Source organism: Micrasema longulum, unplaced genomic scaffold (genome assembly GCF_059751315.1).
Source record: "Micrasema longulum isolate JH-2025_06_02 unplaced genomic scaffold, ASM5975131v1 h1tg002440l, whole genome shotgun sequence".
Classification (NCBI taxonomy): domain Eukaryota; kingdom Metazoa; phylum Arthropoda; class Insecta; order Trichoptera; family Brachycentridae; genus Micrasema; species Micrasema longulum.
In genome coordinates, this window is record NW_028279585.1 from 27,397 (window position 1) to 51,930 (window position 24,534).

General features: G+C 33.6%; 1 protein-coding gene across 1 annotated transcript; it reads right to left on the reverse strand.

Annotated features, from left to right (window-relative positions):
* Positions 1-22,071, reverse strand: LOC148272198 (uncharacterized). Its single transcript, XM_088240380.1, has 7 exons — positions 21,894-22,071; positions 10,986-12,442; positions 9,146-9,244; positions 5,670-5,788; positions 3,573-3,734; positions 2,052-2,213; positions 1-588 (listed from the first exon to the last, which is right to left on the reverse strand). The coding sequence occupies exons 2-7, from the start codon at positions 12,100-12,102 to the stop codon at positions 133-135; spliced, it is 2,115 nt and encodes a 704-aa protein (XP_088096506.1). The 5' UTR covers positions 12,103-12,442; positions 21,894-22,071; the 3' UTR covers positions 1-132.
* Positions 22,072-24,534: the final 2,463 nt, after the last annotated feature.

Sequence of the window (24,534 nt, forward strand, 5' to 3'; positions counted from 1 at the left end):
TTACAAGCAAGGCACTGCCATATAAAAAAATAATTTAAAAAATAAAAATATTACCGATTGTGATTGAACTACTGATAGGTCTTGTTAATTTACTACGGTACAACGTCTTAAATCTTTTACTATACAGTATTTTCATATATTATCATAATCATATTCGTAATAACAAATATTAAATTCCTTCTCTAAATAAAACTGTGCACAGGGATCTGTTTCCACTATTTCAAAAACCTCATTACCTTTTTTGTTTGCCATTTCACTCACGAATTTGCTTTCATCTGTGTTGCTATCGAAAAATTCTGAATTGGAATTATGTAAAACTATTCTAGAACTCTCCTCATCTTTTGGATCAGTCTTTTGATGGTTTTGCGCAACTGTCGAAGGTTTACTTTGTCCATCTTTTCTTCGCTTTTTGTTTGTTGTTGCTTCCAATTCCTCTGGTATTGTGTTTAGTCTTTTATTCAAAAGGTTTTCTTGTTTGAGAGTCGATGTTCTGATGATTTTTTCCTGAACGGCCATGGCGACGGCTTTTGAATTCCTGTGTGGTTGGACTATGCAGGTGTTCTGTGCTGTGGAAGATCTCTCATTATTCTGAAAAAAGGGAAAACGTTTATATTAATCATAGCTTTACCAAACATTTTTAAAATATATGAACGGCACTCAGTGCCTTTTACGTATTTGCTGAAAAATACATTTATATACAGACAGTTTCTGGCATTATATATCGTATATCGGCATTTAAAAAGGGTCTGTCAGTCATTTTATAAAACTTGACATTGTAGAGCGTCGTCTCTGTTGCACGATTCAAATTCGAATCTGATCAGGGCCATTAATCTAAGAATAGTGATATGAATAAAAACAAAGTAAAATTGGTTTTAAAAATCTTTTTCTTAAATTCTAAGTTTAGTGTGTAAAAAAAAAAATATAAAAAAATGGGGAAACCAAACAATTTAAAACAGTGTCAAAAAAAGTGTTTGTTTATTATTTTTTATATATTTCGTTATCAAAAAAGACTTGATTTACTTGTATTTAATTTTTTTAAACTTTTATTTCATTGATATTTTTAAGATTTTTTAAAAAATATTTTATGTAAACATTATTATATTGTGTTACAAAAATGTTTAAAGAGAGAAATCCCTGCAAAAAAACTGATTTTGCAGTTTGGCTGGAATTAAAAAAAGTGTTTAGAATTTAAAAAAGGAAATTTTTTTTTTTATTTTTTTTATATAATGTTTTTTTTGTTCCTAACAAATTACTGACAGTTATGTCAGAATTCAATTCGACTTAAAAATGGACTTATTTCTCTCTCATAGTTTTAATACGCTTTTATTAAAAAAAGTGCCAACCTCAAAACGATTAAAAATTTAAATAAATCATAATTATAGGAAAAATTTCTCGGTGTAACAAAAATTTTGACGCTGTTAATACGTAGATAAACGTATTGAGGGGTTCTAGACCCGTCGGTATAAACCGATGTACTTACATCAAAACTCGATGGTAAGGGGATCGGTAGTATTTCTTTGTAGTCGGTCGGGAGAATTTTATCTTCAGCTATGACGCCGTACTGAAGCTATTTCAGTTTAGAGCGTAAATATGTGTATGTGTTTCATATCGATGTACCTACCCAAAACTTGAAGGTGGGGGGTCGGTAGTGTATCTTCGTAATCGCTAGAGCGAATTTGTCTTTAACTATACTGTCAAGGTAAAGGTATGACGTCTTTATCTTCCCATCATAAACGAGGCCCTGGCTGGCGATCGAAAAACAACTTAATTCGCAGGCATGACATAGCGTTTGGATATGAGTTAAGCGTCATCATTTTTGAGGGTTTAGGGCATTTCTATGTGTATCATTATGTCTATATATGTAATATTATTTATTTATTTGTCCCTTAACAATTTTTTGGATAACTTTTTTTACATTTAAGATAATATTCCCTCTCTGGAGAGTCCCGTGCCGAGGGAGACATTTTATATAACATAAATGAATGACATAAGTACTTTACTCTACTACACGTTTCCAAAATACAATTTCTGGTAGCGTTTTGAGCAATTACCTGATGAGTTCTTGAGATCTTCTTGTACGGCTGAGTTTCTACATCAGTTGACTTCGTGACAGTCTTGGCGCTGATGGTGGAGTGGTTCTTGACATGTTTCCTCAGGCTAGAAGGGTCCGTGTACCTTTTCACGCAACCTTCCATCTGACAAGCGTAGGGTCTCTTGAAAAATACAATACTTTTATCAATAATAATAATAATAATCCAAAAAAATGATTTTGCACAACAGGTAATAAATATTTGATTACAGCAGAAACAACTCTTACTCACAAGCTTTAAAACATCCATATTTAAATAATAATTTCGAATTTATTGAAAATGGGATCGAAAGACGTGAAAAGTTTTTTTACCATTATTTATTTTATTATTTTTCATGTTATTTTTTAATTAAGTACAGTGGTGGGGGGGAGCTAAAGAAGCCACTTACTTAATGGTTGTGAGAACACATAAGAAGTTTCTTCGTTACCTCTACATGAGAGAGAATGGATACTACGCATTGCAGTACCCAGCATTGTTCTTTTTAGGTATGCTCGGTATCACAAGTTTGCGGGCCAGAAGGAGCATTGCCTCGCTTATGGTGGCCTTTAAACTTCTGAACGGGTTAATTTAAAATCCCAACATTTTGGAGAGCATATAATTATACGAGTATGTACCGAGCAACTATTTAAGAGCTAGCCAACACAGACAATATGTTATTTTAGAATGCAGAACAAATTCATCGTTGTTGATGCCTGTGGGAAGAATGATTGATCTGTTGGACAGCCTACCAAGAAAGGTGGATCTCTTTGGAAATGTCGAAGGAACAAGGTCGCGTGGACGTTCACCGACAAGATGGAGCGGTAGTCACTAAATTATCTGAATCATCACTGACGAATGCCTATAGGAGAGCACAAGACCATTCCAGATGGAGGGAGACTGTCCACAGACGAGCCATACTTAGAGTCAGGTGTAATCACCATCCTCAGACATGAGACACGGATTGAAGAGAGAGTATCACCAAGTCTACAAAAATAAAAATAGTAAGAGAACAAAGAAAGATAAATGCTTTTAAAATATGGTGCCGGTGCAGTTTGCTGCGGATACCATGGACAGCCAATAGGACCAATGTCTGTATTATCGGTTTTGAACAGCGTTTTTTTCCACTGTGCAAATCCGCCATCTCAGGAGCATCGGCCACGTTACGAGACGAAGAGACAATGTTGAAAAAATAATGGTATCAGGACGAGTAGAGGGAACTAGATCTCGCGGAAGAAGTCCTACCAGATGGACAGACTCGGTGACGAAAGTGACTTGGGTCCCTCTTGAGAAGCCTCCAGAAGCGCTGAAGGTAGAAGCGAATGGAGGCGGATCGTAACGACGTTCTTTTCTCCTGCCAATGTAACCACGACTGCTCTGTTAAGAACGACGAACTACTAAGAAAAAGAAGAAGAATGCATCTAATGCACCGGAAACCATCCTCAGAAGAACATCAAATCTAAACATTGTACCTGCTGAAGAATTGAAAGATTCGAGGATACTTACAGCATTAAAGTGTGTTCTCTGGTGCTTGGCTCTATCGGAGCTGTTGGAGAAGGCTTTGTGACATCGCGGGGCCTGGCAGCGGTATGGGCGCTCCCCAGTATGGGAACGTCTGTGTATCTTCAAATTTTCTAGGCGAGAGAACGCCTTGCCACAACCAGGGTGCTGAAAACCCACAGTTATTCAGTCAGTCAATAGTTAAGTTACTCCTATGCAATCGGGAATAAAATATTTTATATGTCTTAGATATCCAAAGAATCTAAGCATCTAAAGACATATCATCATTTCTAAAATATTAACGTACGACGCGATTGATGTAACAATCGTTGCTTGGGTTTTCGCAGTAAGAAAAACCGTTTTTGTGATTGACACCATTTTCAGAAGGTGATTAACACTTTGTATCCCGGAGCCGTGTTAATACGTGATTATATAACCACGCGTTGTGTCCCGGTCTCGTGTTTTCACGTGGTTTACTAGCTGTCTAAAAAAGTGCATTTTATTGACATCTAGTGACTTTTAATTAGTGTCTACTTTTTCGCTGTCACGTGACAATCACGTGTTTACACGGCTCCGGGATACAAAGCACAAAAAAAGGAGTGAGACGCTGTAGGTATATGTGCGAACATTGCAATGTGGCTCTCCATAAAGGCCAATGTTGGCAAAACTATCATACAAAAATGACTTTTTAAATTGTTTTTAATAGATATGAGATGTTACAATTGATTTAATACAGTTTTTTGATAATTAATTAATTTTTGATAATTTTAAGAAATTTCACAAAAATGGGCTGGGCACAGGGTAAATTCAATGTGTATTTGGCCGGTGCTCAAAGTTTCAATACAGTTTTTTGTATAAAAGCGGCCTGGCTGTTTTTTGCAGGACATAATAATATCAATATCTCATTATTTTAAAAGCGTGGGTTGCCGGCTTTCTGCATTGCTACGATCAATTGCAGTATGGAACAAACTGACTTAAATCATAATTTAAGAGGTTATCTAAGTACTGAAGACTTACTGAAATTGAACATGTTAAATACTTGGGACTAACAATAGACAGACAATTGACATAGACAATTCATATCAACAATTTAATTAGCAAAGTGGCGACATTATCGAGTCTTTTTTTAAAAATCAAAAACTTTGTTCCAAAAACGGAAAAAAATCTAATGTATGAAGCCTATGTAAAAACTAAAACATGTTATACGCAACTACTATGGGGAACAGGATATCAAAATGTCATAAACAGACTACAAAGACAGCAAAATAAAATATTAAAGTTAGTAAATGACCTTCCCTATCTCACTGCAACTAGAGAACTTTTTAACTAACTAAGCAATGAAATATAACTGAACTCTTTTAACTAGAATCATTAAAATTTATCCATAAATTAGCCACTGATGTAATTGTAGACGAAGAACTAAAACTTGTAAAAAATTGTAGTCAACATGGACATAATACGAGAATATGTATGTTTTATATGTGCGTTCATGTGTGTGCGTGGATGGCTCGGAGTGTACATTCGGTATTTTTATTTATTTTAATTTATTATCTCCATGGAAAACGCAAATGTCAACAATTATTCTTTTCTCATTTGAAATTCTTATTTATTTATTTTTTTGTCACATTTAATGTTTATATCTTTTGCATAATTTATGAAAACATAATTGGTCTTTTTGTGTTAAAAATTGTAGTTTTTTATGACTGTATGTTTTCTGAATAAAATTTAAAAAAATATATAGATATTAAACAAATATCAGACAAATATCATATACAACTTTCTAAAACAAGACAAGGAACAATCAAGAATAATGAACCGGGACTGAAATTATACAATAAACTACCCGACAACACTAAACAAAAGACTCAGACAAACTTTTCAAAATATGTAAAAAATATTATTTTGAACAACCGAGTATGAATGAAAAATTGATACTATTTTTGTAAAGTTAATGTAATAATCCGTAAGGGTTTACAAATAAATTTTACAAAATAAAAAAAAAATAAAAAAAGTGTCTTGCTCAAGTCCAAAAGCACGTGGTTACTATTTAGCTTTCAATTTGAGAAATGGCAAAGAATTTGGTTGTTATCAAGTGTTATTTACCATGCATTTGTTTGGTTTGTGTCCGCTGTGAACTCTCATGTGGATGAGTAACTTGTAGCGGGCGTTGAATGGTCTCGCGGCGCGTGCGCAGCAACTCCACAGACAGATGAATTCGTCTCCTAAACGGGGAACAGTCAAGGCTTTAAGTATTACAGTGGAAGGTATGGCGAAATAAATCCACTGAGGTAGGGGGGGAGTGTGGAGGAAAGGTTAGAATGTGTTGAGAGAGAAGTGGGAGAAAATCGGAGTGAGAAAAGACTGAGATTTGAAAACAGATAGGTTCATCAGTTGAGGTAGGATAGGATTTCTATCCTTCTGGATAAAAACGGCGAAATATTAATTCAGCAGGGTAGACATGAAATAGGTGTTAGGTGTGAGAGTTAGTAGGTAGGATGGGAGGAAAGAGGTGTTGTCGGATGAGAGTGGATTGGAAGAAAGGGGTTAGAGGAGTGAGGAAAGAAAGGTGGAACAAAACGATAAAATGATTTGGAAGGGTAGGCGGATGAGGATTTTAATAGGAGAACTTCGGCAAAGAAAAGAAGAGGAAGTTATAGATTAGGAGTGAAGAAGTTAGAAGCTGAAGAATGGAAAGGAAAAATGTCTTAACGAGAGAGTAGATAGGGGAAAAAAAAAGTTTAACTGTTATTTTGCGATTACGTCATATCGTGTCGACTTGACGTCATATTTTGCGATTTTAAAGTCAATCTGTGATGAAGATGTAAATGTTAAAAAAAAAGAATTACATACTTAGAATACCGAAATATATACGAATGAATTTAGAAAAATCAATTGTATTTTTAAAATCAATATGGATATTGTGGAGAAAAGTATTCATACATATTTATTTATTTAAATGTTAAAAAAAATATCTGCACAAAAAAAACCTGACATATTTAGCCTTGATCGAGACGTGACGTCAAGATTCGTGACGATTTTTTTTATTAAAAAATTAAACGGTTACAAACGAAGTACAAAATGAACATGAATCGTGACGTATTAGAGGCGTGGCCAATAAAACGCCCATTTTTGCGGGGTTTTAAAATTTAAAAATATTTTTTATGCAGTAAAAAAATATCATAGTTTAAAAGCTCATAGAGTAAAAAGATTGAATACAAACAATTTAAATTTTGGAAAGGTATTCAAAATAAAAAATTGGAATAAATTATATAAAAAAAATATAAATATACAAGAGTCATAGAACTGAGAATAGTCCAGAATGAGAGTGGAATCATATTTAAGTACATCGGACTGTGTCCAATAATTCCCCCACTTAGACACACTTTCGCCGCGCGCATACTTGAAGTCTGCGCATAATATTGCCAGATCGCGAAGAATATAACCATAACACAAATATAAGGTAAAAAAAAAAACAATTTGTTAATTTTTCTAAAATTTTAATGTGCACTCGGAAACATTGATTGACACAACAGAGTAAATAAGTAAAGGGTCATTTAATAAGAGTAATTGAATTAATGAACTTTGAACTTAAAATATAAAACAAATTTTATTTGACATAAAACGGATATTTTTATATCATGTTAAATAATATTTTATGTTTTAAAAACAATGTCGGCCAAATGTCCACCACGGCGTTGTTTAATCCTAGGTTCAATTTTCATTATTTCTCTTATTATATGAAAAAAAATTTACCCGGGAAAAACTAACGAAATTTCCTTTTTGTTTCTTCGACAACCTGACAGATGGAAAAATAATTCAATTTTTAAGTAAAGCATTTGTGACAAACACATTCATTTGATAATTACACATGAAATGTGATTGCATCCTGTTTCTTTAAGATCCTAGCAGTATTTCTACACTTTAAAAGGACACAACACGGCATGGTTAAATTCGATTCAGAAGTTGCGTACTGAGCGACGTGTACAAAGCAACTAATGGGTCAAAACGTAAACCATTTCAAAAAGTAAAACATTTATGAGTAGTTGAGTCGCCTTCTGTTTGATGTGCGTATGCGGTTTCTAGACTATTCTTAATTCTATGACAAGAGTGTATAATGTGACGCATTTTACCTTGTTAGGACATTATCAAACTAACTTACATTCTGATTCACTCGAGCGCGTACAGAAGAAATTTTAAAAATATATTAATTTCATATTCCAGCTGCTTTATTTAATTAAAATCAATTGTTATCTTCAGCAAATCTTTTAAGACTTTCTGACAGAAGAATCCTAACTGACCTAACATCACTTTATAAAGTGATCAATTCATCAATTGACCGTCCAGATTTGCTGGAGTTGGTGTGTTTCCGTGTACCTGGTCGACATACCCGCCACAGATCTCCTTTTTGTTCTGCAAGTTCTAGGACCAACTATCACATGCACTCGCCTATCCCTAGGCTCCATAGATATGGCAATCAGTATGAGGACAAGGCTGATATATTTGGTTCTGGACTTGATAGTTATAAAACGAGTCTGATTTCTTTTTTTCTCTCGCAATATTATTCTTTAACTTTTCTTTATATTTAAAAATGTTTTTCCTTCTTTTGTTTTTTCATATTTATGTATTTATTTCGTTAATATTTTGGATTGCTTTTGTGTACTATTGTTATAGTTATGCAATTTTATATTTTTTTGTTATGTATTTATATATATATATATATGTTATGTATTTATATATATATATAATGTTGAATATGCCTCAGTGGTCTGGTCTCCATTCTATGTCAATCGCATTAATCACATTGAATCAGTCCAACATCGCTTGCTTCGAAAAATAGCGTGGATGCTTGGACTAGAGAGAGATAATTATTCTTATGCTGAAATAGAGTCAATGTTAAATATTTCTAGTCTACAAAAACGTAGAACTAATATTGACTCCATATATATGTTCGGCATACTAAATGGTATAATCGATGTTCCATCATTACTGGGACAAGTAAAATTCAATATCCCGACTCGTAGATTGAGAAACAATGAAGTACTGTTCATCGATCAGCATAGAACAAACTATGGCCTAAATTCTCCAATGACCCGCCTTTGTCGTATTGTTAACTCAAGACAGGATCTGGACTTTTTTGGTTTAAGTTTACAACGATTTAAACGAGCACTACATAAATAGTCCAGATCTTGTCTCTATGTCCCTTATGTTTGTCAATGCTTCTTTCTTTTTTCTTTAAATGTTTTAAACTATTCTTTTATTGTAATATTTAAACCTTATAAATTGTATACATGGACAATGTCCGTTAATAAATAAATAAATAAATAAATGAAATAAATGAAATAAATGAAATAAATGAAATAAATGAAATAAATTATATAAATAAAATAAAAATTTAAAATTTAAAAAAATAACTTGAATATTTATTTTAATATGGAATACTATTAATTAACTGCATACACCATAAATAAATACAAATGATTAACCATTTTGTTTGTTACTTCACGTCACCTACGATGGGCTCAGTTATTAAATTGAGTTTTTTTTAAGTTCATGTGTTTTTGAGTTATCTTTAAACTTACCTTTGTACGTGTTGACGTGAACTTTCTCTATATGTTCAACCAGAGTAGTTTGGTTGGAGAAATTCTTGTCACAATTCAACCAGAAACATATTCTGTCATCTGAAAAAATTACAAGCGATTAATTCAAATACTTTTATTTATTTATTAACGCCGAAATGGCATCTACATACACAGAGGTTATAAACAATTTACAAATATAAAAATACAATTCAAATAGAAAAAAAAACATCCATAAAAACAAATGAAAATATTAGAAACTAAAATACTATTCAATTTTTTTTTAAATAATTTTCTACGATATTTTGAGTTTGTCCAAATTTTCGTAGACAAGAACTGGATTCAACTCCCTGGGCAGCTGTTTAAATTAACATATTACAACAGAGATGAAATACATTAAACATGAAAACATTTTTAAGAAGGTAATATAGAAGTCTAGGCATCTACAGGGCTTATGACCTGCCAATGGCTGGTTTAAGTGGCCACTTTACACACTGTGTAACATTCACCATTCTGCCCATATTTGAACATCTCTAGTCCTTCAATTCTTTCATCTGTTGATGTTTGCGAAGTTAAAGAGCTGAAACCTTTATTTATGCGGGTGAGATTCATCTAATTGAATTATTTCACCTTATTTCACCGAGCGTTTATATTAACATTTTTAACATATTTTAATGTTCTTCATCTCTGATGTAATATGTTAAAATAATTGTGCCTTAAAATTTGATAGAGTTTAAGCAAATATATTTATTTTTGGTCACCAGTAAATTTGTTCCCGAGAGAGTGAATTCTCGGAACTGAGAATTAATGTGCAAATTTTACTTAGATACAGTCGAAATTCGATCTCTTAGGCGAATGTGTGGTAAAACTATGTACGATAGATGCACAAATGTTGAGATCCGTACATTATGTAAGGCTGAGACAAACATTACTGACAAAATCAAGAAAGAAGCTCTGCGCTGGTTTGGACATGTAGAACGAATGGACAGCGAAAGAACGGCTAAGAATATTTACAACACGAATGTTGATGGATGCAGAAATAGAGGAAGACCGAGAAAGACATGACATGACCAAATCCAACAAATACTTAAAGATGAACATGTCAAAAGTCGGAATAATCGGCGCGCGTGCATTAGAAGATGTATGAATGTAGAGGAAGCGATATCTGTATGCAAAAGAGTGATGTAGCGTTCTATCCTCTCTGCCTACCCTTACGGGGAAACGGCGGGATGGTTTGTTGTTGTTGTTATATATTAATGTATCTAAAGAAAATATGATTCCTATTAGGCACATTGAAATATACACATTTATATTTAAATTTATTGCAACAGAGAAGGAAAACATTTTTAAGAAGGGAACATGGAACATGGAAGACATTTACAGGGCTTATGATCTGTCATCGGCTGTAAGCCCTGTAAATGTCTAGACTTCCACATTCCCTTCTCAAAAGTGTTTTCCGTCAGTTGCAACAAATTTAAATATGAACAACTCCCTAGGGAGGAAATCCAGCCAGTCTGCAAGCAAATGCTTATATGGACATACTCAAAACATTGTTGTATTATTCTTCTATCACTTTTTAAGTAAATTTAATGCATTTTAGAGAAGATTATAGTTTATGGTTTCCCGCGGTAAATGCAATTTAAAATTTATGAACCGGAGAAATTTTTGGTGGATTTTTTCAATTTTACGACAATGGGTGGCATAGAGAAGTGACCAAATTAAAGAATCGAATTTTAATTGACTTCTAACCAATGAAAAATATTTTTTTTAATTAATAATATTGATTTAAAATATTTTTTAATAACAATGTAAGTATTTGTGATGTGAATTTTATTCAATTTACCTGCTTGTTTGTTTGATGCCACATCCGTTTTAATTCGGTCTCCACAATTATTGCCATCTTCGTAAAACTCGTTGGCGTTTTCGTTCGGAGAATAGTACTCTTCAAAACCAACCATGTCGTCATCATCGTCTTGATAATACCCCAGGGAATCCAAGTCTTCTATCAAACTATCTGTCTCGTTTTGGGAATCGAGCTGTTGCTTCGATGCGCTCGGGTTAAAATCGTCCAATTTCTCTTCAAACCCAATGTTTTCAAACAGTTTCGAATACTCAGTTTTTTTAGCGTTGGTTTTGTTCGGGCTGAAATTAGACATGTTCACAGTATTGTAATAGCTGTCAAGATTGTCGATTGAAAGCGCTTTTGTCTCATCTGGTGTAAAATACAGATCTAAATTGTTGCACGTGACTCCGTTTAGAGGGATGGACGCGTTTCTTTCTTGGATCCTTCCGAATTGTTTGGAAAATGCAGCCTCAAGAGGCGGCAAGGGACATTTCTCGACAGCTGGAGCTAAGACTTCGTCAGGTAACGAATCGGGTGTAAGTCTACCCGAGAAGTTTCTATCGAAGAAAAGATCGTCTTCTTTTGCATTCTTTTCGTTTAACCACGTGTCTCCGACGCCGTTGTAACTCTGAACGTTTTGGTTGTAACTGGAGTCGGGAATCTTCCAATCCGGAGCATCTGCAGAGCAATTTTTAAATGATCCGTAGTCGGATACGGTCCATTGGTAGTCGTTTGTCAGGTTGCTGCAGGTGGAAATCTCAGAGCTGAAACTATCAGTTCTGCTGCTTAAATTAGAAATCTTTCCTTGGTTTCTCAGAGAAACTTCGCCGTGATCATCTTTAGAATCGTACCAAGAGCACGCATTACTCGCAGATTTATAATCGTTGATCTGCAACTCGTCCAAAAGCGTATAACTTTTATCAAACGTCGGAATATTGTAGCTGGATTTCTGACTGAGCGGTTTACCCTTTTCCGCTTCGAGCATGAAAAGCGTATTAAAATGCAACTCCAGATCAGAGATCGGTTCTTCTTCTAAGATTCTATCAGAGTAACTTTGATTGGAGAACGTCGAAAAATGAGATGGGACAAATAATGGATAGCACGCGTCGGACTCCATCGTTTAAAATTTGAATCAGTGGTATTTTCACTAATTGAAAACTCGTTGATAATCACAAGCACCTTGATGTAATTTTTGTTTCCCTTTTTCCGAATCGCTTCAATGAAGTCATCGCCCATTCAACGATGGAAAATTCTATTAATATCGAAGGTAGAGGGACTGGGCGATAGTCTATCATCAGATCTTGGTTCTGCCCCCCGCCTCGCCAGATGTGGCAGAGCTATTCTGATCTGCGCGCGACGCCTGCACTTGTATAATATCTTATTTTTTCTCCTTTGTCTTGTAAAAAACAGCCTACTCAATGGAACTTAACCTCGTACTGACCGCGTGTTAGGTTCATCTGTAAGTAAACATATGGCAGATGTAATTTACTTTATCACGATGGGGAGTAAAGGAGATGGTCTCAAGTACCCTGGGTGAAATATGGTCATTAACCAACATATTTATATGAACGGTAGCCACTTTTTACATTTTTTGTAAACATTAAGTACAGAGCATACGTAATTTCAACACGTGTTTCACAAAAGCAGAACATTAAAACACAGATAAAATTATGTCGCTTCATATTATTTTTATCCTAATTCGCAATTTATAAATATTTAAACAGATCACAACAGAGATGAAGAACTTTTTAGAAAAGGCAATATAGAAGTCCAGGCATCTACAGGGCTTATGAACTGTCATTTATTTATTTGACACTTTATATACATATACAATATATACATATATAAGGGCGGGCATATTGCCTTAAGGCAATTTCTTCCTAACTACCCAAATCGTTCAGTTTGAGAAAATTATAAATACATAGACATATTGAATCTTACAATTTTATACAAAAATCAAAAACAAAGATTAACAAAATTAAAAAATTGACCATTATTTTAAATTTTGATATGTTTTTTTCTTCATAAATATTTTTTTCCATTTCGTAATACTTTTTAATTGCTTTAAATAAAATTGAATTTTGTGACTTTGCCTTTTTCCTAAATGGAGTGAGGGGAGGGTCATTGGCTGGTTTAAGTGGCCACTTTACACACTGTGTAACATTCACCATTCTGCCCATATTTGAACATCTAAATTCTTTCAATTTTTTCATCTGTTGATGTTTGTGAAGTTAAAGAGCTGAAACCTTTATTTATGCTATTTATGGTTTAAACCATAATACTTTTTTCTTATATATTGATATATTTAACATGCCTCTTAATTAACTAATTAGAACAGGGATGGAGGTTACCTGAAATAAGGGAATATGGAAGTCTAGGCATTTACAGGGTTTATGACCGGTCATTGGCTGGTTTAAGTGGCCACGTCACACACTGTGTAACATTCACCATTCTGCCTATGTTTGAACATCCGTATTTCTTCAATTCTTCCTTAACTTCACTAAAATCAACAAATTGAAGAATTGAAGAAATATGGATGTTCAAACATAGACAAAATGATGAATGTAACACAGTATGTAAAGTGGCCACTTAAACCAGCCAATGACAGGTCATGTGCCCTGTAAATACCTAGACTTCCATATTCCCTTATTTGAGGTATTCTCCATCCCTGTTGTAATTTGTTAATCTTAATGACTCCCGAGGGGGTGAAATCCAGCATTTTGTCTACAAACATTTGAAAAAACTCAAATATTGTAAGGCCTCTTAATTTATTTAAAAATAAATTAAGACTCATTCTTTCTGGCTGCGATACGCTCTTACTTACTGTTTAATGATGCTCACGCTTACACACCTGAACACTTACTCCCGTACAGATACACACAAACACACCTCTTCACTTACTCTCATACAAAACACACAAACACACAAACTCACAAACACACAAACACACAAACACACAAACACACAAACACACAATCACACAAACACACAAACACACAAACACACAAACACACAAACACTATTTTTTGTTGTTCCACAATTCCAGTTTAGGAAGTCATTATGATTAACATAACAAAACGCAAAAAATGACATAGGCAAAATGGTTAATGTTAAAGTGTGTAATCGGCCACTTAAACCAGCCAATGACAGATCATAAGCCATGTAAATGCCTAGACATCCATATACCCTTCTCTAAAATGTTCTCCATCCATGTTGTAATTTTTTTATAAATCACGCTCGTTTTATTTTACCAGCGCAGTGCCCTGTACACCATTTCGTACGAATAGAGGGTTGATGGGGATGACGTAATTTACAGATTACGTAAGATTTTCATCTTTAATATGCTAGACATGAAATACGGATTGACCCATTTAAGTTAACCATAATATTTATAAATGTTTTTTTTTTGTAGCGATATAACTTTCGATTGGCAATTCTATATCATGTCTAAGCAACTTTTTGTGGCTGGCTTGGTGGAATTCAATTTGTTGATAAATATATATTTAAAAAAAAACTAATGATGAATTTTTAAAAACATTTGTCAAACAAACGAACAAACTAACCATCACGCCGTTTTCCCGTAGGGGTAGGCAGAGAGGATAGAAGGCCATATCACTTTATTTTTTGCACACAGCCCTCGCTTCCCCTACATTCATACGTCTTCTCATGCACGCACGCCATGTCCATCTTCAAGTATTCGATGGACTCGATCGTGCCATGTCTTTCTCGGTCTTCCTCGTTTCTGCATCCATTAACATTCGCAACTTTAAGCCGTTCTCGCGCTGTCCATTCGCTCTACATGTCCACACCGACGCAGCGCCCCTTTCTTGATTCCGTCGATAATGGATGTCTCAGCCTTACACAGTTCACGGATCTCGAAATTTGTGCACCTATCATACATCGTTTTACCAAACGTTTGCCTGAGGGATCGCATCTCGACAGCATTCAACCTACTTTCATCATCATTCTTCCAATTCCATACTTCGCTCCCATACATTAGAGTTGGCACTAGAACTCCGTTGTGAACTGCTAGTTTTGCCTCCTGCAATAAACAAGTAGATTTCAGTGCACCGTTCACCCTGTTCCCAGCACTCATCCTCCTTTCCATCCCTAGTAAACATACTTCCCAGATATACAAATTCTTCTACCTGATTCAGAATATCTCCGTTCACACTGATCTCACATTTAGTTATATTTTCATCCCTTTCAATAACCATCACTTTCGCTTCTCTTGCATACATCGTAGTCTTTTGTTACCAAGAATTGCAGGTATTCTTTGTTTCTGGCAAGAAGCAAATTTCTGCTCTGCGAAAATACTTATTTCAACTCGTCTGGGCCTTAATGTTAACACAAAAAAGACTCAGATTATATGCAACAAATCCTGTCCTGACCCTGATCAGCCTCTCTATAATAATGGACAGAAGATTAAGAAAGTTGACAGCTTTAAATACTTGGGAGTTCACATAACTGAGGAAGGAATATGCAGACATGCTGGATTCCACCATAGGGAGTTATTTAAATCTAAATTTGTTGCAACAGAGAGTAAAAACATTTTTGAAAAGAGAATATGTAAGTCAAGGCGTTTATATATCCTTCAGGGGAAAGAGGAAATTTGCAACATTTATAACTCTCTTGGGAGGAAATTCAGGCTGTCTACAAACATTTGGACATACTCAAAACATTATTGATTAAACTAACCGGTATGAGAAAAAGCATAAAAATTGGGAAACTGTTTTTAGGCGTTGCCTAGTAGGCGAATTGGTTCAGCCCTTAAATAACACGCCACTGGCTAATAGAGTCTCCCATACGGAGAAAAAACATTATTTGATTATTAAACCACGAAGTTAGCTATAGATTACAGCCTAGTTCGCCCGCACTTAGAGTATTCCTCTGTTATCTGGTCTCCATGTTATGATGTTCACATCAAGAATATTGAATCAGTTCAACATCGATTTTTGAGAAAGATACGAGTAGGCTGGAGGTTGGGCTATCCAGAGACCAATATACGTATAATGAGTTAGAAACTACCTTAAATATATCTTCTCTTCAAGACCGTCGAAATAAATCCGACCTTCTTGTCCTGTTTAAAATTCTTAACTCACTATTTGATGCGCCTGAACTAATGAGCACAATAAAATTAAATATCCCAACTAGAAACCTCAGATAAAACTGACTCTTTCTCACCGATAACCATAGAACAAACTATGGTTTTCATTCCCCTATGCCCGGAATTCTCGGGTCTGCCAACAAACATATCAGTCTTGATTTCTTTGAAAACAAGTTGTCTTCTTTCAAACGATCACTGAATCAAATTCAATTATAAACACCTCTCTCCCCTTCCACTCCCACAAAGTTTACTATATACCATTGTGTCTTTGAACTTTCGTTTATAATAATTTTCTATGTACACGTATGTCCCAAAAATTCCCATTGGGCGTATATAAATATATATATAAAACAATGGGCCGTAGGTACTCGGGTCGAGTATTGCAAGTGCAAATCGAAATCGTCCTTTACACGTTTGTTGTTAAACTTTTAACAAACATTTGGAACGCATTTTCTCTATGCAATAAAGCTTAAAGGCTTCTCCAATAAATTATTATTTTGAGGTTCAGCCGGATGGATCTCACCCACGCGATAAAGGTTTCAGTTCTTTCACTTCACAAAAGTCAACAGATGGAAGAGTTGTGGATGTTTAAACATATACACGGTGTGAAAAGTGGCGAATTAAACCAGCCAAATAGGTTATACATATTTCCTTCTTAAAAATCTTTTCCCTCTCCGGTGTAACAAATTTAGCTTAAGCTACCTTTAAAGGTAAATTTCGGTCGGCCTCGTGGTGTAATGTGTCTTAATTAATGTGTATACGAAATATTTATTTATTCATTCAAAATTACACTCGTTCAAATATTAATGAACTCATAAAGGCTTTTAGGCTTTGCTCGTGTCAAGCCGTAATAATTAACAAGAAAATAAATAAATTATAAATAAAAAATAGATAAAATTAATTATATTAAATTATAATGACATGTGATGAATCCAGAAAAACAAGATGTAAGTAACAAATAATAAAATTCAAAAGAATATCATGTAAAAAAGATAATCAGATATAAATATTAAAATATGAATTATACAAATTTAGATTCATACACAATCAAATAAACAAAATAATAGTATCATTGAAATCAATAGAAAAATAATATATGTATGTAAAAACGTAATTGAAATGATAATTGAGATGTGGTTTCTAGAAACTCACTCTATACCAGTGGCGAATGCTGATTTTATTTACAGGTAAGCTATAAAAAAATATAATATATTTGTACCTACATAGAAGGTACATAATATAATGTAAGTAATATATACTATAAATTGATATTTCTTTGTGGTTCTGTGTGATACAACAACTCTCATCCATGAAATCAACTCAAACAATGCAACTTCGTGATATGTTATCCATTATTTTAATATATAATTCAGTAAAAAATAAATAAAATTTACCACTATGAATTCAGTCGATATTAGGTATTCAATTAAATGTCAACTGGCCGAATTGTTCCAGTAATTAATAGTGCTAAAAACGGCCGCGTGGAGCGCTTGCAATATGACGCATGAAACTAATTATGGTCTTATGTCAAAAGTACCGTCCCAAAGAAAAATAGTCCTTAAAAAATAATGTTTAAAATACTGTTTTCCAAATCAATAATCTTTAGATAATTTGTGTAATCTGCCAGTTTAATCTAGGAGAAAAAACCCGCACTGAGGTTAATACATTCAAAATATAGTATACTTATTTGTATGAAAAAATAAGCTAGAATAATCGGCTAGTTTCTTGGCTCACCGCAGGCGCTGGGCGCGCTTTATTAATATTTATATTAGGGTAAAAATACAAACGATGGAAATGATTTAAAATTAATGTCAATTATTTATTTGTTTTTCTGTAAATAAAGTTACAATAAAACATTATTATAGTTAGTCAAATATGATGGTAAGCTGCGCATAATCGCTTCTATACACGGTTCGACCCTGCTCTATACTATAGTAATAAATAGGAGTACTAAATGAAATAATGCTAAAATACATAATGAAAAAAGGGTGTTTTTACGCCGGAAAATTTCATTGTTCCTGGACTGGTACCTGAAGCGTAAGACTGGTCATCTTACCTTCACGTAACAATTTTTTTTATCAAGATCCGCTGCATTTGGTGTACCAATGCAGTGCCCTATGCACCATTAGGTGCGGAAAGGGAATGATGATGATGGCAAAAATTACTTTATGTCGTTGAGAAGTAATGTGTTGGGGAGCCATCCACAACACAATTGGCGGAATACCGAATACCAGATTATGAAAAAAAACGCATATATTATTCAAAAATGCATCTTTTTTAAACACAAATTGTCAGTTTAATACTGAAAATGCATCAGTAGTATTTTGTGATGAATGAAAACATTTTTTTAAGCCAATATTTGAGTTTGTCCAAATGTTCGTAGACAAAAGACTGGATTTCACCCCCCCGGGAGTCATTAAGATTAACAAATTACAACAGGGATGGAGAATACCTTAAATAAGGGAATATGGAAGTCTAGGCATTTAGTAATATAATTCAGTCAGATGAATGTCTTTACCACAATAAAGGTTTCAGCTCTTTAACTTCACTAAAATCAACAAATGGGAGAATTGAAGAAATATGGATGTTTAAACATAGGTAAAATGGTAACCACTTAAACCAGCCAATGACAGGTCCTAAGCCCTGTAAATGCCTAAACTTCCATATTCCTTCATTTAAGGTATTCTCTATCCCTGTTGTAATTTGTTATTTTTTTTAAGTATTTGTTGGTAGCAAACGATCGCACTTTTCCTCATAAATAATACCTCGCGAGATCTTGTTGTTACGCAGCAAACACACAGCCAGTTTATTATCTTCACTACAATTGGCGGCCTCCGTGGTGTAGTGGTCTCACGCGCGGTAGGTTCCGGGTTCGATTCCCGGTGAGAAACAAAAATAAATAGATGCGATTTTTCTCAAGCCTGGGTGTTCTGTGATGTAATTCACCATTGGGCCTCCTGGCCTGTTGCGGTGCAAAAAAACAATAAAACAACAAACAATAAATCTCATAATATTCCCAAACAGGAGATTTTTGTAAATAAATAATTACTAACTTTTATTACTAAGTAAGTAAGACTACAAGTAACGCAATGTGATGAAATAATGAACATTTACGCGTGTGGCGACATGATCTACTCGCAAATGAAACAAATACATTCGCCCCGTCACCCCCGCACGCACCGCAATGAGACGGGTCGTAACCTGTCACGCGCTGAAACGTCAGACGCGTCTTCTCTTAACAAGCGACCCTATGGCCCATTTCACACATGCCACGCAAATCCACCCGCCCAGTAACTTTCCGCGTTCATACGACAAACGTATATCAAAAAACTAAATAGAAAACAAATTTATTAAAATAGAAGTTGGATTGCAACAAGTCTTGCAGCTACTGAGCGCATGGACGGTTGTGATTCTACCTATCGAAGCAGCTACTTTTATTGTGAATAATGCGTAAAATAAAATGTACGATTTTTTTTTTAATACTTTGAACGACGTCACTGGTTCATATAAACCAACCAATGATATGAGAGCTGTGAAGGATATCCGGTTTGCTTACCGTAAACGAACCAATCGGAAGAACTGACATAGAAGAACCTATGATGTCGCACGCGGAGTTATTTCAAAAATACAAAACATTAAAAAAACATAGCGCTGATAATGCGATACATGAAAATAATATAAACAAAATTTTCTAATAACAAATAAAAAAATACACACTGAACTGTCTCATTATAACACCTGAGTCAGATTTCCACTCTCGCCTGATTTCATTATTCGTAACCTTGTCATACATTGATTTCCCACACATTCGTCTAAGGGATCGCATTATGACCGCGCTCACTCACTTTTCATCCTTCCTCTGCCAGTTCCATGTTTCACTTCCATACATAAATACATAAGTGATGGGATCAAAACTCGGAGTTCTTTAAAATAATTATTTCACGTTAACCCTGTCAGAAATCGAACCTGGGACTTCAAGAATGGTAGGCGAACGCGCCAAGCACTTCACAAGGACGCGGACTTACATCCAATCGATTTCCTTATTCGAGTTTTTTACCCGGGAGCAGTTATCGAGTCGAAAACGCTCGTCAAGGGTTCAGGGCCGCGATTATAAATGGCTATCTTTATCGGTATGTACTGAGACAGTATTAACTAATATCGATATTTATATATGAAAGTGTGTATGTTTGTATGAAAATTCAAAGTATCTTCGTCGGTAACCGGTAATTAAACATGTTTAGGAAAAAAAAATGTAAACATATTATATTTTTCACTCAATTTCTCAATTTTAGATCTCAATCAGAATACGTACCCATGGCCCCGATTACAATAGGAAGTTAACAGAGTTATCTTCGACTGTCTATAAAAAAAAAACCAGTATTTGTGTACGAAAATGAGTATATTTGCATCAACATTTAAAGTATCTTCGTCGGTAACCTAAATTGAACATTTTTAAATTTATTTCAACAGAGAGGGAAAAATTTTTGAGAAGGGAATACGGAAGTCTAGGCATTTACAGGGCTTATGACCTGTCATTGGCTGGTTTAAGTGGCCACTTTACACACTGTGTAACATTCACCATTCTGCCCATGTTTGAACATCCACATTTCCTCAACTCTTCCATCTGTTGACTTTTGTGAAGTAAAAGAGCTGAAACCTTTATCACGCGGGTGAGATTCATCCGGCTGAACCAAATCACCTACTAGGCAACGCCTGGAAACAATTTTCCAATAAACCAGCCAATGACAGGTCATAAGCCCTGTAAATGCCTAGACTTCCATATTCCCTTCTCAAAAACTTTTTCCCTCTCTGTTGAAATAAATTTAAATATGAACAACTCCCTAGGGAGGAAATCCAGCCAGTCTGCAAGCATTTGGACATAATCAAACATTGTTAAATTGAACATGTTTAGAAGAAAAAAAATTATGCATATTCTGCTTTTCACACAGTAAACTTAATTTTAGTTTTTTTAATTATTTTTTTTATATTTATTTTTCAAAAATATTTACAAAATTGTCTTAAATTAAAGTCCTGCTGAGTTGCATACATACAACTCGTCAGCTGGTTCTTATAAATTTCATCGATTATTTACACTTAACCCACATTAACAATAATTTTACTTGAAAAACAATTACAGATTACATTATGAAAAACTAAAAACTATCACTAATACAAAAAACTTTTTTCTAATAACCATAATTTGAGCAAACGTCGCACTCCTGTATTTAACTCAGTATTTTTAATATTGTTTGGTAACATGTTAAATATTTTAGGTATACTGTATTGCAGTGTCCTTTTGCCATATTTATTGCAGTATCTAGGAACAGCTAGCCCTTCCATACTAGTAAACCTGGTGTTGTAATCATGTACCAACTTGAGTTTATACTCGGAGTGCGACGCATGCTGACAAATTAATTTGTACCAAAGTAGAGCCCTAACAGATAATTTATTCACAGATTTATACATTAATGATATTGAAATATTGTGTCTCTGGCGGTATACATCTTTATGTAGTAGCAATTTGATCATAGAATTTTGCAAGGTTTGAATAAAATTAATAATAATATTATTAGTTTCACTTGATAACCCCCAGAAAGTTATGGCATATCGTATAATTGATTCAGAGAGAGATAAATAAATAATTCGTAAAGTATTAACAGGGACATAATATCGTAGAAAAGATTAAAGATAAATGTTAAGTTTCCATTGTAATCGAGGCCCTGATTTTATTTTATACACATAACTGTATTATTTATCCACCCGGACACAGAAAATTAATCTAATAAAATATTCAAACTTACTCTCGCAATATCACAAAACAACAATGATTTCACTTTTGACTGTTCATTAATTTTTAAATCACAAATAAATAAACTTTTTTTTATTTATTTTTAATGTTATGCCACACTGATATGATCGATACGTGAAATATTTGATTATCAAGATGAGGGTTCTTGGTTCGAATCCTAATTACGGAATGAGCTGTTATGAAGAATAATAGCGCTATATGAATGTTTGCGTTTCGGTCGACATAACTGCTCCCATCTTTACCACACGTGGTATTTAACACTGCAAACACAAGGGGTCGACAACATTAAAAATAATAAAAAAACAGTAACACGTCATTTTTTACTCTTTGTATAAACACATATCTTCCGGAGAATTTAATTAAATAAATATATTTTATTTTATGTAAATAAATAGAAACCAAAAATGTATAAAACGTCCATATATATTTTCCAAAGTGAATCAAAGAAATTATTAGTTAATTGAAACCTAGGTATATCAATTAATAAAATAAAATTCACAATGATACAGTTTGCCATTAAAAAAAAATACATAGTACTAATACAGTAGAACTCCATTTATCTGAACTCCAGTCATCCGGATTTCCAAATAGCCGGATCGTTTTCAGAAAATAAAATAGGAAGATGTTTTAAATTTTAATTCAATGAGGGAGTTTAGTGGTTTTTTATTTTTTTAAATTGTTAATAGAATTTGAATTTTTTTACTAACCATTTTTCTTAACTTTCCATTAATTTTAGTTATATTTATTAGTTTAAATATTGAAAGTAAAATATTGAAACCCAGCTTTTAATTGTTTCACTTTAGAATTAATGTTTTATATTTAAATTTTTTAAATCCTTAATTTTTATTACTATTTTTATTATTATGTTATTTATTTTATTAACATTAACATAAACGGCAAATCTGCCGTTTACAAATATTTATAATATTAACATATTTGGCTTAATATATATATATTTTTTTCAAAAACATGAATATTAAAAACAAGATTAAAAAAAAAAAAAACACACCAAAATTATACAAGACTTATATTTAATTAAATAACCTCAAAATTATACAGCATATTCAGTAGAAAGTTTAAATAATAAAACATTCTACAGTAAAACAGCAAGAAATTCATAAGTACTGTTTCACACAGCTAGGCAAAGTGAACAAAAAATTGTATATGAAATGCATGAATAAATAAATATAATTACCATTCACCATCTTTGAAAAAGTTCAAAAGGTTTGTTCTATAGGAACAATACTTTACACTAAATATATCAGATACGTGGGAATAACTATTGCCGAGTTCATGAAGTCTATTTAATACTGCATTACAAGTATACACTGTCCGTGAATTGTTGCTACAAAACGGTGGCACCTGTCTAGTCATTCTTATAATTATAATATAATATATTATTAAAATGTTTATATATAATATACTAGCGGACTTGACAGACTTTGTCTAACCCAGACGTTGGCTTGCCTGCTATAAGCTGGTTCACCAAACTTTTTTTTGATAATGTTATTTTTGAAACTATAAAATAAGTGACATTTGGCATTAGGTGCATCCTAACAAGAGGGGTGCATTTTATTTAGTATTTCGATTTTCGTAAATGTATTGAATGCCAGTTAATATTTTTTTAGTATTACTAAAAATCCAGCAAAAGTAAAAAAATGGGGAGAAATTATAACGGAAAAAATCTGATTGAGATCCACAAAAAACAAATGCTGTTTGTGAACATTCGAATTCAAACTTTTTTCAAATTTAAAAAAACCTCTTCCAATTTTTTAGTATACCCATTCTCGTCGAATGCAACCATTTAGGGGAGATCCTTAAGCCCACCATCCACCCGCAGCTGTTATAGAGTCCTGGGGCTCAATCACAAATGACTATCGACGTGCTAAGTATCGAAAAAACGTGCTAAGTATTTGAGCGATCACAACGAACAATTATGAACACGCTAAAATTATCGCGGTCACGTTGCAAAACCCCATAGATAAGTTCCGTAGTCAAACTTCAAATCGATTAATCTGTGGTCAAATCAAAAAGGTCAACGCGCATGTAATCTCGTGTCTGTTTGTTTAAATTAACAATTAAAATGGCTCTTCCACCAAGTGCCTTAAGATATATGAATGTAATATAAAATAATAAACTACCCAGTAAAATCAAAGAAAATAAAACGTTGTGTTTGTTGTTTATCATGTTCATACCTTCAACAATTTTTTCGTTTAATTGCTTTCTCAATTTGATTCAAAACAAATAAATAGCATGATAAATTGTAATCAAAAAATAAAATAAAATTATTTTACTTACAGTTTAGGAATATTTTCCATATTTACACCGGTAAAATTCAAATATGTGACGGATTATGCGTTGCGAAACGTAAATATTTTGAATTTTGACATTTGATATTAGGTGTTGCCAAGCATCAGGTTAAAGTATGACAATATTAAAAAATATAATAATCCCGATCGATAACTTTCACGAATGTTTCATTGTGACCGCGCATACGATAAACAACCACGGTGAAAAATTGTTATCACGCCGTTAATTAGCACGTCGATAGTCATTTGTGATTGAGCTGCTGGGGGACTCTCTGTCAGCTGCGCATAGAGGAAAGTTATTATAAATATTCCTAAGGAAAAGAA

Coding starts and splice junctions, on each gene's coding strand:
- LOC148272198 (XM_088240380.1), bottom strand. CDS start 12,102: ATGGAGTCCGACGCGTGCTATCCATTATTTGTCCCATCTCATTTTTCG. Junction 3,735..5,669: donor ACAAACCAAACAAATGCATG/GTAAATAACACT, acceptor GTGGGTTTTCAG/CACCCTGGTTGTGGCAAGGC. Junction 589..2,051: donor AGATCTCAAGAACTCATCAG/GTAATTGCTCAA, acceptor CCCTTTTTTCAG/AATAATGAGAGATCTTCCAC.